The sequence below is a fragment of the Amyelois transitella genome, chromosome 12, assembly GCF_032362555.1.
Source record: "Amyelois transitella isolate CPQ chromosome 12, ilAmyTran1.1, whole genome shotgun sequence".
NCBI classification, from domain to species: Eukaryota; Metazoa; Arthropoda; class Insecta; order Lepidoptera; family Pyralidae; genus Amyelois; species Amyelois transitella.
The window spans coordinates 9548852-9562281 of record NC_083515.1 but is presented as its reverse complement, the minus strand read 5'-3'; the positions used below and the strand labels follow the sequence as shown (position 1 = coordinate 9562281).

The window sequence follows — 13430 nt, the reverse complement described above, 5'->3', positions numbered from 1 at the left end:
CTATCTTAAGTTATTATCATGCCAATTTTAAAAATATTTAACGTTTTAAACAAATACATCGAGTTGGACATCGCATGATTTGATTATTAGTAGATATGTAGGTATCACACTAAACAGTACGACGGGCCAGCAACCGAATTCCTCACCAGAGACCTTCCGAATATGATGATTGAGGTGAGAATCTTAAAGAAGCTTTCAATATCGTCGGAAAACTCTATGCCAAGGACAAAGGGTTAATGGGACCACAATCTTTGAATCACAAAATAATACAATACGAAAGGGATTACGAAATTACGATTATGGAGTATTTTCACTGTATATGTACCTAAGCTTTTAATGCCTTGGCTATGGCCTTGACTTGATATCATGAAGATACCTAGGTATAGCTAATGCTTGACTAGGTCATTGAAATCCTTTTAGTGCTGGAGTCAGAAATAATAGAGCGTTCACTAAGTGGAGAATTGGGGAAAAGTGTTAAAAAAATTGTTTTTGAAAAAGGTTGCATGGGAGCTGTGGCATGGAGGCGCGTTGGTCCCAACACTAATGTGTGGAAGTAAATGTTGCTTGTGGCAGTAAAGCTTTGTATACCTGTATATCCAAACTCTTAGCAGTAGAGAACTGACGACCTCGCATGAAAATAAAAACAATCCGACGCCTAGAGAGGTAAATTACATTTTTCTAAATATTTTCCTATCATTATTAATTGTAAATAGAATCTTTTTTTTATAAGTACGTAATCGATAGTTTTGGAAATTTCATAGACAATAGAGTCGTGCGTTTTGTTAAGGGATGATATTCTTCTATTCTAGGGATCTTTCGAAAGACGCTAAGTTTTGTTTGCAGTTGAAATAAAACTCTATAAATGTCAAATCAAGTAGAGAGAGGTTCAGGTTCGTAATGTCAAATCAAATTAATTGCTTACGAATCCGAAAGGAGCAATATAAATTTGATGATTAAATTATTTTCTGAATTATATTTAAGTCCATTAATTAATATCGGTATAAATAAGTAATTACGTGCCATCGTCATTGTTAATTCCATCATGATACCTATATCATCATGGTGAAGCGGGTAGACACCCGATCGTCAGTCTGAGCAGGACAAATTGATCAAATGAATGTAAATAATAAAAACAATAAGAGCTCGGTGTCAAGTGATTTCTCCGCCCACTGCACCGAGTATCATGCGATTGATACAGCGGGCTTTGCGATCCGCGTGAGGTAGTTTTGTGTAGTGCATAGTGTAATAGAATGTCCATTGTTTGGTGACGATGTCTGGAGAAGGCGAACGGGCTTCGCGGCCCAATTCTTTGTTGTTGGAGGTGCCTCCACCGGAGCGAGAGCCCCTTCGCTTCGATGTGCAACTGGTCGGAGCGCCACCCGAAGTGGAACAACTAGTCAACAATATAAAACAAGTGGCTGAAGACTTCCTGTACCATTGGAAAACGTTTCCCATTGGTGAGAATTTGTTTTTATTTTTAACTTTCATGGATTTTTCTTTAGATGGCATGGTTTGAATTTTTTTGAAAAAGTGCTGTGAGGGTTTTAAAAATTATTAAGCATTTTTGTGAATAATTGAACTGAAAAATTTTCGACTTGAATTTTAGTCAAGTGCATTCATAATAAAAAGCAGCATTTCAAGACCTTAATCTGCAACATAATAATCTCTACTTTTTCTTGATTAATCATACAACATAATTATTAAGCTTACACATATTTTGTATGAAAACCATTTAAAAGCATGAACCAAGTTTATATAACTTTAATTACTTACCAGCTATGTTATTGGTCATGTAAAAATTTACAAAATTCTTACAAGACACCTCTGTTGTATTATAACTGTGATTTATTGCAGTAAAATCAATTGAGTAATTTAGGTTGTGTTGATAGAAATCTCAATAAACAGTGTCATTAAAGACATATAATCTTGTGGGGTAGACAGAACCAATAGCTTGATATCATATAATAAGTCTTGGATAGATTGAAAGGAAAAGCCACATTTAGCTGTATGGCTTTATGATGAATATTTTAAATATTTTAATTCAGAATATTCATTGAAAATATGATTTCAAAAAGAAAACCACAAACATTAATGATTGGAAAATGCACATTTCTCATGATTGTAAAAAATGTGAAGCATGCATTCTATTCAGTAATGACTGCACAGTATGAAAGTGAATCAAGAATGTGATAATGACACATGATGCTGTTGTTATGATTTGTTTCACATTTGTTTTCACTTTTATGAAATTTCTAGTTGGCCGGTGCTTTCATTAAAATTAAAAAATGTTTCAAATGGTTATCATTTTGTACTTTCTGAGTGATTTTATCTGTAAGCTCATAAGGCTCATTCTTAAAATATCTTTATTTAGAAAAAGAACTGACAGTTAAACTTATTATTCATTACTTATTACCCATAGTTGTGTTTACTTTATTCTTTAAATGAGGAAATCTTCCTGTCTTATGATTTCACTGCTTTATGTTATGTCAAGGTTGATTTTTATAAAATTTGGAATACAGGTAGTTTTGTGTTTTCACTGGTGAAGTTGTGGGAATTGGCTAGTTTATTAATAGGTACAGTGAGCCAGAAATATGAAAGTATACAGTGGCCCACTACTTATTTTTTTTTTGAGAAATTAATATATGGTTTCTTGTTGCATCTACTATATTATTAGAATGTTCTTTTTTTGTGATTGGTGTAATTTTAATTAGGTTTAGTTTATTTGAATGAGTTCTTAATTTATGTTTATTAATAATGAATACATTTTAAATTAAAATTTTTAAAAAATTAATAAATTAAAAAAAAAACGAACCTATGGCCTCTTCATAATCCATTCAAGCAAGTGTTTTATATGTAATAAAAGATAAAAGAATAGTAAATATGATACTCTTTCCACAGTACTTCCGCCATCACGGTTCATGGGCCCAGGCAACAGGCCTTCAGACATCATCATAGCACCCCCATGTGATGAGCTTGATGCTGCAGCACTCGACGCGGGAATCGAACCCCATGCCTTGTCGCCGAAGCAACTGCACTCCATAAGGGAGAAAGGGTAAGCATTTGTAGTTTTAATTGTAAATTCTAATTAACATTTCACCGTTACTCATCCAGTGAAGCAGAGAAACATAGTAATTGTGGTAAATAGCCTCAAAAACTATTGAAATTATTTACTAGACAAGGAATTAGATTAGACCTTCAGGAATAACAATGAATCGGAACATGGATACCTATCAAAATAAATCGAGTAATGCATAATAAAATGAAATGTTTTTATATCAATTTTAATTTAGTTATCAACTTAGTTCTTAGGTATTGCTGAGTTAGAATCCACAACCATAACTCATACTGGTAATGCTAGTTTATGCTTAGTTCCTACATCATTTCGTCATTAATTATATAAAATATAAATTAATATAGCTTTCTTTGCGAAATCTTGGTGAGTATATTGGAAGACAATTATTACCCAAACTTATACATATAAATAAAGTGGAATAGAATTTGTTACAGGAAATAATTTTGATTATAGGTATTTTGTGATTCCTATATTGCTTTTGATAGATCAGCCTTCTATGTATGTACACACACATATACATATATATTAATAACTGAAATGGAAATTGGGTATCTTTCATCCCAAATAAAAACGACTACACTACATGACATATTACGAGTACACATATTCGGATAGCCTTAAAGAAAATGTGATGAGAACAACTTAATTGAAATCAATTACACTCCAAACTTTGAAGTATATATTAGGCATAACTTAATGCGGCCTGACTTGACTGCAAATGCAGTTTGCAGTGTCTAGACTTCAGACGGCTCGCGCGGATCGTCTTACCTACTCTATCGTATTTCAGACAGATCTGAATCAATATCAAGTAGCTACTTTCTTAGTCCAACTTGTAAGTTATTTATCACAGACTTTCGAATATTCAGTAATTAAGTTTTAAGCGTGAAAATATAGGAACAGAGGAGAATTGAATAAGTTCTCTTTTATACGAAATTTACTGCCGTTGCCAATTTTTTTTTGTTTGCGGAAAAAAAATAAGAGAGATCCTTTTTTGGTCCTTTTTCCAATAAAAAAAATTTTAACAAGCTACCTCGTTAAAAAATTTTTTTTTGCCAATTATGTATACGACTGTTAGATTGAATTTCTTTTTGCTAAGTACGTTCCTAAGAGATTTCTCTTGCTTTCACTACACGCTAGTCGATTATCGGTTTTCCAAATTTCCAAATGTTTAAGGAGATCTGCAATCTTACTACATTTTTTCTTCCACCCGACGTCAGTTCAGATTACGTCCTTTTCCTCTGGAAAGTGCGAGAGCGCAACCCGAGCTGAGTTGCGCGTTTGACATCGATCCTGGATAATTTAGGTTTTTACACGAAGTGATTTCCGTTTGATCTCCGCAACCTTTGCCCCCTGCAACTTACCCACTCAACCAACTTAACCATAATCTGAAATTATGTAAGGTAATAATTCACTCGAAGTAGAAATTAGTTGATAAATTAATATTTATTTAAAAAGTGCACGGATGCTGCGATAAAGGAAGAAATTATGCCTACCTGAAGTTTCTCTAGAAATAAGTAGTGCCCTTGTACTAAATTTCTCTTTAGTTTTTTCTTTTATTTTTTTCCTTGATGGACATAAAAATATATAAATAAAATAATAATAAAGTCTTGTTACTCTTGAGAAGTTAATTCATCGCCGCGCATCATATGACAGACTGTATCCTTGAGGCGAATGAGTAGTGCATAAATCAAAGTGAATCATTTCTTCAAATGGTACTCTCATTCATCGAAAATGAGTGATATTTACATTACAAAGACATATGTTCTCGTATGTTCTTGAATTGCATTGCATTTTTTTTTTAATTTACTGTCGGATATTTTTTTGGCTCGGTGCTTTTAGCATTAAAGTTTACCTGCAATAGCTGAGGTCCAATATTTTTTTTAAATAAATTGGTTAATTAGTCAATCTTCAGCTGTATTGATGCGAGTTAGCTTCAAAGTTCAGGTCTGGAGATAGTACATACATATACATATGTTTGTAAGTACGGTACACCTTCATCGAAGTTTTGCAATATTTAACATGTTTGCCTCTAAATGGTAAAAACAGTAATCGAGAAATGATTTTCGTTTTGCAAATAAATATCAAAATTAACGTTTTGTAAATGAGTTAAATATTACTATTCTTGGCGATTGGTTTTTCCATGAAGGAAGTTCATGTTAATGCAAGCTAAAGTAATATTAAATCCTATTACGTTATGTTGTGTCAACAATGGCGATATATTTTCAGCACTTGCGTGCGTAATTAGTGGTCGGCCTTGCATTGGTTGCATACAATTATATCATGACTAGCTGTGCCCGCGACTTCGTCCGCGTGGAATAGTTATTTTGGGCATCATTGAAGCCCTCAAGGATGTTTTTGTCACATTTTTCATTATTTCTTTGTTGCTAATAGTTGCAGCGTAATGTTATATAGCCTAAAGCCTTCCTCGATAAATGGTCTACTAAACACAAAAATAATTTTTCAATTCGAACCAGTAGTTCCTGAGATTAGCGCGTTCAAACAAAAAACAAACTCTCAGGCTTTATAATATTAGTTTAGATTTGCTAGAACTGCCGCGCCGGCTCATACCCTGTACATAAATTTTAATGTGTCGTGGTAATATAAAAAAGGCACACTACAATCTAAGCGTTAAATATATAATAAAGCGTTTGGGAGAGAAAATCGCTTAAAAAATCCTTAAATCCGGATGTAACTGTTTTAGTATAGCTTCATCTATAGCTTTTCCATTCGTGCGTTTCAAAACATCATCAAACCTTCATTGTGTGTTGCGTCGACAATTTGACATAAAGAATTATAAATGACCCGACATTCAAAGACCCTACAGTTTTTCTTTTGGGCACAAACATTTATAAATATAATCGAGTACAATAGAGGTTGAGACACGTAAAACTATACTTAAGAACCAGGATAAAAAGTGCCCACGTCGTGTCAATGCGTAATCAACATGAATGCGACAAAGCAATATTAATGTAGCCAGTACCTAATTAGTCGTAAAATTAAAATGTACGGGCGAAACCCGTTGTCAAGGGACAAGGGACAAAGAGAATTATTGTTAGCCGCGAGTAGGGTGACCACTCAATAGAATAGAATAGATTTATTTTCAAAGTCGCATACAAGGTTTTTCAAAATCATTTATACGTCAAATAACTCAAATCTAATTATAACTACTCCAAAGCGCATGTGTAGAAGAAGCGGCGGAACAAACTACATTGCAGTATTTTCACCGGACGTCAATTTACAAATATAGATCTCTTAAATATGAATCGTGGACGAATGGACATTGTCTACATTAAAAAACATGAATGAAACTAATGATTTGAAATTGATAATCAGTGATTGATATAGTCTTTAATAAAAAAGGGGACAAGTGCGAGTTGAACTCGCGTTAAGAGGGTTCCGTACGATGTTACCTATCATGTTTTTTTAAATCTGACCCAATATTGAGTGATTTACCATGTTAATTTAATATCATTGACTTCTTATAGGTTTTCCTATAATCTATAAGGAGAAAACTAATTTCTGTATTTTTTTTCAAAATTTTAGGTTCAGTAGTTTCGGAGATAAGGGGGGGGGGGATGGTCAATTTTCGTCTATTTTCTTGAATAACTTGGAAACTATTTATTTTAAAATTACAAAAAAAAAAACATAATTAAGATCTTCTCAACAAGACCTTTCTTTCATATGCCACACGATGCAGTTTTCAGAATTTTTTTTTAATTTTCCCCTTCCCCCCCAAAAAATGACCCCCCATATACAGATTTCATCTGCTCACGTCACACCTCTGTGTTTGGGTCACAGGAATTGATATGTGTACCAAATTTCAACTTAATCGGTCTAATAAATTCGGAGATAATTGACTGTAAGCGACGGACGGACAGACACACGAGTGATCCTATAAGGGTTCCGTTTTTGTATTCAGACGTACGGAACCGTAAAAAAGGTTCATACCTTTTTGTAGATAGTTTTAACAGTATTAAGTAGATATTCTTTTAAACTGATATTTTTTTACGATTAGGATTTTTTATTCGCGACTTCGTCCGCATGGAAACCCTTTCAATCCTGCGGGAACTCCGGGATAAAAAGCCTATATGTCATTCTGGGTCTTCAGCTACCTACATACAACTTGGGATTCTTTTTTAGGCGATGGGCTAGCAACCTGTCGCTAGTTGAATCTCTATTCTATCGTGAAGCCAAATAGCTGAACGTGGCCATTCAGTCTTTTCAAGACTTGTGGCTCTAGTCTACCCCGCGAGGGAGGTAGACGTGACCATATGTATGTATGTGTATAAAATAAAGATCGTTGATGCCCGTGCGCTGTAATAGCCAACACATGTGACTCACACATGTTGGATTCGTGGGTATTAAAGTATTATTATAAAATCCATTCAATCATAAGGCACAAGGGATCAGATGTGATCGCGTTGGTTCATGTACATTTTCAACCCACTTGGAAAAAGGAAGAGTTTGTTATTTCGTCACGTGTTTTTGTTTTTTTTTTATATTTGGAGTTGAATCAATAAAATATCATGGTTCCTAGCATAAATAAAAAAAAATAGAATGGGACCACCCCATCTCGTTCCCATGGATGTCGTAAAAGGCGACTAAGGGATAGACTTATAAACTTGGGATTCTTCTTTTAGGCTACTAGCTGGCTACCTGTCACTGTATGAGTCTCAATTCTATAATTGGGCCAAGCAGCTGAACGTGGCCTATCAGTCATTTCAAAACTGCTTTGTCTAACTGATTTAAACGTGATTATATGTATGTATGGAATTTTGCTAAGAACCGTCATATCATACTGGATTTTGACCGCAGCTCCGTTGTTGTATGTTTAACCTTGGATCTGTAACAATAGTCATATAATAAGTAATGTTGGGAACCACAATTGGAAATTATTGAAAATGTATCGAATGTAATATTATCTAATAAGTAGTTATCGGTATAATGTTGCGCATATTAATTACGAACGACACATGTGCGCCGTAGCGCGTGACCGATCATACATCAACACATTTTGTATGCTTCTGCTTAGAATCCAGTCTACAGTGAGTTTTGAAGTTGTAGTCGCTAAAGACTTTAGGGAATCCTTTGAACATACAGATATATATAGAAAAGAATAGATTTATTTTCAAAATTGGAAACAAGGTATCACTTATTGACGTCACATCACTTAAATCTAATTATAACTACTACCGCTTCCAAAGCGCACACATGCAAGAAGCGGCGGAACAAACTACACTGCAGCATTTTCATCTGACGTCAATTTACAAATATAGATATCTTAAATCTAAATCGTGGACATCGTCTACATTAAAAAACATGAATGAATGTAGAACTAATTATGTCATTACGAATGTTTCGTCAAATAAAATAAAAATAAAGTATAATCACGTCTTTATCCCTGGCGGGGTAGACAGAACAAACAATGTTAGAAAGACTGAAGGTCACGTTCAGCTGGATATGCTAGCATTGACTTTCAAATAGTGACAAAATGCTATCCCATCGCCTACAAGTGAAATTAAGTGTTCGGTAGGTCTAAGAAAGCCGAATAACTAGTATATTTAAAGAGTTCATACAAAATGTACAATAAATATAAGTCGTATTAGATGATAGTGCTATTTCCATATAGTATGCATTGCTATAAATCGTTAGTTGTCATTCCTGTCATTTATTTATATGCAATAGATTGAACGATCACATTGGCGAAACAAGGATTCCTCCCTAATATTAAATTAATAAGGTCTTCCACGCTTCTACGGCCTCTACTCTTTTACTATTGACTCTCTCTACTCCGAAAGGGATAAAGTACCTACCCTTTTTGCGTGGAACGCTTTTAATCTTTATCAAAATCGGTTCTTAGAAAGGAGTACAAACTATGAAAGTGGTCATTCTCACAGAAAACTTAAATTCCGAACGATAAATTATTTACATACATAAATTCATATGGTCACGTATATATACCTTGTGGGTAAGACAGAGCCAACAGTCTTAAATTATTTAAGTATCATAAAAAAAAAGAAAAACTCTTTAGAGTAAAAAATGATTGTTTTTTTTCTCGTAAAGCCTACACAAGGAGAAAGTTTTTAAGCCGAAGCAACTAAGCGCTAAGCAATTGGAATCAATACGCGAATGGGGGTATGTGGCGCTGTCTCCTGTATATGTATATTATATATGTTATTCTATATGTGTACTATGTATTGTGAAATGTCTGTGCAAATATTTACCGACATACCGGCCCGAATCACGCATGACAGTTATTGGTTTTATCATTTGTCATAATACTCGTATGTAGTACGTGTAGTTCATCGGTGTTATATTTCAAGTCGTTCGTGGCTTTTTTTTTGGCATGGTGAGAACCAAGTGACTGCCATAAAGACCATTGGTTTTTGGACTTAACAAGTTTAAATGAATTTGTAAATGGTCGTAAAAATCATGGAATCTTCTCATATTCTTCATTATTTTTCTGATATTCGTCCGGCTTCCCCGGGCATGGAACCCGGCCTCCGCTTATGAACCCAGATACGTCTATATCCCTTGCGGGGTACACGAAGCCAATAGTCTTGAAAGAGATGGAGTGGTCCTATACTTTTTTCTTTTGATGCCGGGAACCACACGGGATAGGGAGTAAAACGTAAAAATTTATTTGTTACAGTCATTACTTGTGTAATTAACGATGTAGTTTTGAAATCTTTAACATGAATGTGTGATCTGGTCATGAATTCTGACTTGATTTACATCGACATTTCTGCCCCCCACTCGAAGCATGTTCCATTCTTATACATTAGAGCTTACATTCTCTTCCTTATACTATGTACATGTCCAGTCTATTCGCATCCTTGTGAACGGTAGAGTCACCCCATCTTAGGTTCCCCATACATAATTTCAAAGCATGAATGTATGAAGTTCCTGTTAGATTTTTTTAAATGTAAAATATTTCAAGTACAGAATTTCTTTATTTTAAAACTTGATTATTAACTTATTTCTGCGTGTGAATATTTTAAATGTAATTTCAATTTTTAAACGAAGTAATCCAGCACGAAACTTCTGTCAAACAAAAATATTTCCCGTAGAAATTAGTGAATTGACAGAAACGCACCTTATTATTTTAACCTCTACCTGCCGAGCAATAAGATGAATAAAGTTATGATTCAAAACAACATACCAAACGAGTTAATTGTAAAATTTATTTCTGAATGCTTAAAGAAAACGCTATTTAATGACATCACTCTTGCATGTTTATTGTTTGGCAGATAGATTAACACAATGCAACGCAAACTCATCATTCAACCAGTATTATGAACATTCCCCAGGGAGTTCGAAGTCCCCTCGCGTCACTTCCCTGGCCAGACGCACGTCTGGCGAGTGGCACCATGGCTGCAGCGCGGCAGAGCCAGGGCGAGGGAGGAGTTGTACTGCCACGTGGCTCAGGCCGTCGCCCTGGTTGTGGTGGTGGCAAGGGACCGACTGCTGAGAGATGAACCGTTTTCTGTTATATCCGGCGCCAAGTCACTGCTTTTGGGATTGGAGAGGTGAGAAAATATTCTTGCAGAGGTTCTTATCTTATATAATAAGCGTACTGGGGCCCATTTTCGGAAGCGCGTCGAAGCTTTGGGTTGTATTGTTCACCCTCATCAGGCCCTCTGAATAGGGACTGCATGCATTTCAGAATGTTACTGTTGCGAAGTGCCTGTAGTCCTCCAGCTCGAGATGAGATGATCCGAAGAGCCTCATTCGCTTACCAGCCAGCGTGTCGCAACTACACATCAAGTGTCGCATGTTCTTGCAGAGGTTAGTCTAAGGCAGAGTTTGAAGTCACAAAGCGTCAGCTTCCCTGGTCACGGTCAAGAGCCAGAGCAATAGAAGAATTGTAATAAGACATGTGTGACCCAAGCTGTTGACAAGAGACCGACAATAAAGAGGTTAACTATTTCATGTAATATCTGGCGTCAAGTCTAGTGGTTATTTTAGTTTTCTGAAAAAATACTACTAGCTACTAGCCCTAGTTTGTGACGAGAAATTGTATTGTCATGTAGCCGAGACGGGGTACTGCCCGGGGTTCTTCCTAAGGAAAGACAAATGGCGAAAGATAATTATTTAAATTGGTCGTAAAATAACTTTAAGGAAACCTTCCTCCTACGTATTTAACATCTAATGATTAATAATTTCGTAGGTTACTTGACCTGGTGATCGGCATGCCATCTTTGGAGGCTCGTGATCTCGAAAAGAAGATCCGTGATGAACGTTCGCGCTATTTGGTCGCGGAGCTGATATGCAAGGTAACTTGAAAGATTTTTCGATTATGATTTCATAAATATCTTTTAGACATATTACGACAATATGGTTGAAAGAATCCTTCGAGATTTTTTTGTAACAAAATGTGAATCAATGTTGAACATAAGACTTTTATTCCTTAAATGTCTCGATCCATAACAGTTTTGGTAATTCTTTTTACTTACTTAATTCTTTCAGCTCAATCTCGTTCCAGGATTAAATAACAAAAAAAAATGAGTTTTTTTTATATATTTTTCTTTGTTTTTATATTGTCAAATGACCTATTACCTCATACGCGACTACTTTACAGCTCACCTTTTTCTTATTTTATTCATACAGCCGGAACAGCAAGAAGACATATCAGCTCTTGCCGCGTGGGTGATGCGTCAGATGAGACGCGCCGCCACTGAGAAGACCGACCCTCGCGAGTCCACCAGGACCGTGCCCAGGGTGCCGTGTATATACACCACGCCGCAGAGAACGCAGGTATATATAGACGATATTGTTGTTGGAAGACAACACAGATATAAGTTTTTTCTATTTTATCAGCTGGTTGACTTGTAGAGAATGCCAAACGGCATTGAGGCCGCCTTTTGTACTTTTTTTTGTGCAATAAAGATTTAAATACATAAATAAATATTAATGATCCATGGTTAGTAAACCGCATACAGAATATCCTTTGGAACTACTTATTAATAAATTTTTTTCCACCCAGGTGGATCTCCGCCTGTACCGGCGCGACCTCCTCCGTAAAGCCGCGGCCACACTGCAAGCGATACTGGAGCGGGAGTCGCGCGGCTGGTTCCTCCACTTCAGGGAGAGACGGGCCGCCATGTTGGCGAGCCAGAAGATGCCCATGAAGGAGATTGAAGAGGTGAGACTATTGGGAGCCATATCATTACATTATCTATACTACTGTATACAAGGTGACCTTAAATTTATTGTATAACATAACATTTAATCACGTCTATATCCCCTGCGGGGTAGACAGAGCCAACAATCATCAAAAGACCGAAAGGCCACGGCTGATAATTAAAATCTATCTGAATTACATAAATTTAATATCGTAATTTTCACATGTTGTAAAAACTCAAAAATACTTCAATTGTTAAAACATTTAAGAAAATAAAAGTAGAAAAATTATTATCTGAAACAATAGGAGCTCATTTTCTTCAGGTATCATACTTTTGAATAAAATTTTGGAAATACTTGTTTTCTAAGCCCTGGGCTTCATACTAATAAAAAAAAAACGGTCGAATTGAGAATCTTCTCCTTTTTGAAGTCGATTGAAAAGCAAAAATCTCAGCTTTACCATAATTATGACATATTTCCTGTCTATTTATTATATAAATCTAGCATTTTTTTTCAATTCACTTAGGACGTACGGGCGGCGGCCTCTCGTGAATACGTGAACAGAGTGTGCAATGCCATTTCTACAAACGAGACGCTCCGAGAGCTGTGCCCGGATTTGCCGACATTGTTGCAGGAACAGCTGAGGGCTTATCACATTATAGACAGGTGATTGACGCACATACATATATATAATAATGTCTGTATCCCTTGCGGGGTTGACAGAGCCTTGACAGTCTTGAAAAGAGTGATAGGCCACGTTCAGCTGTTTGGTTTAATGATAGAATTGTGATTCGAATAGTGACAGGTTGTTAACCCATCGCCTAAAAAGAATCCTAAGTTTGTAAGCCTATCCCTTAGTCGCCTTTTACGACATCCATGGGAAAGAGATGGAGTGGTCCTATTCTTTTCTGTATTGGTGCCGGGAATCACAAGGCACTCAATTAATAGTCGTAATAAACCCGTTACTATTTGAGATCTCTTGCATTGATGGAGAGGAATTTATTAATATTTATTCTTCCCCTCTTCTTCCATACATACATATAATCATGTCTATATCCCTTGCGGGGTAGACAGAACCAACAGTCTTATATAGACTGACTGACTTTCCCGCCACCAATACAGGAGGCGTGATTTTATGTATGTATGTATGTATGTATGTATCATATAATATTGTGAAGTTGACGTTGTTGAAGAAAATGCTGCAGTGCAGTTTGTTACCGCTTCTTCTGCACTG

The 13430-nt window shown here is 35.8% G+C and overlaps 1 protein-coding gene across 1 annotated transcript in view; it reads left to right on the top strand.

The window, feature by feature from the left end:
* The first annotated feature begins 874 nt into the window (after window positions 1–874).
* LOC106141762 (uncharacterized) overlaps window positions 875–13430 on the top strand; it is a 37628-nt gene continuing 25072 nt past the window's right edge. The window contains exons 1-7 of the mRNA XM_060946854.1: window positions 875–1457; window positions 2899–3052; window positions 10384–10602; window positions 11244–11349; window positions 11684–11830; window positions 12060–12218; window positions 12723–12862. Coding sequence (XP_060802837.1) covers window positions 1271–1457; window positions 2899–3052; window positions 10384–10602; window positions 11244–11349; window positions 11684–11830; window positions 12060–12218; window positions 12723–12862 — 1112 coding nt within the window. The 5' untranslated portion in view covers window positions 875–1270. The remainder of the gene's footprint in view (window positions 1458–2898; window positions 3053–10383; window positions 10603–11243; window positions 11350–11683; window positions 11831–12059; window positions 12219–12722; window positions 12863–13430) is intronic.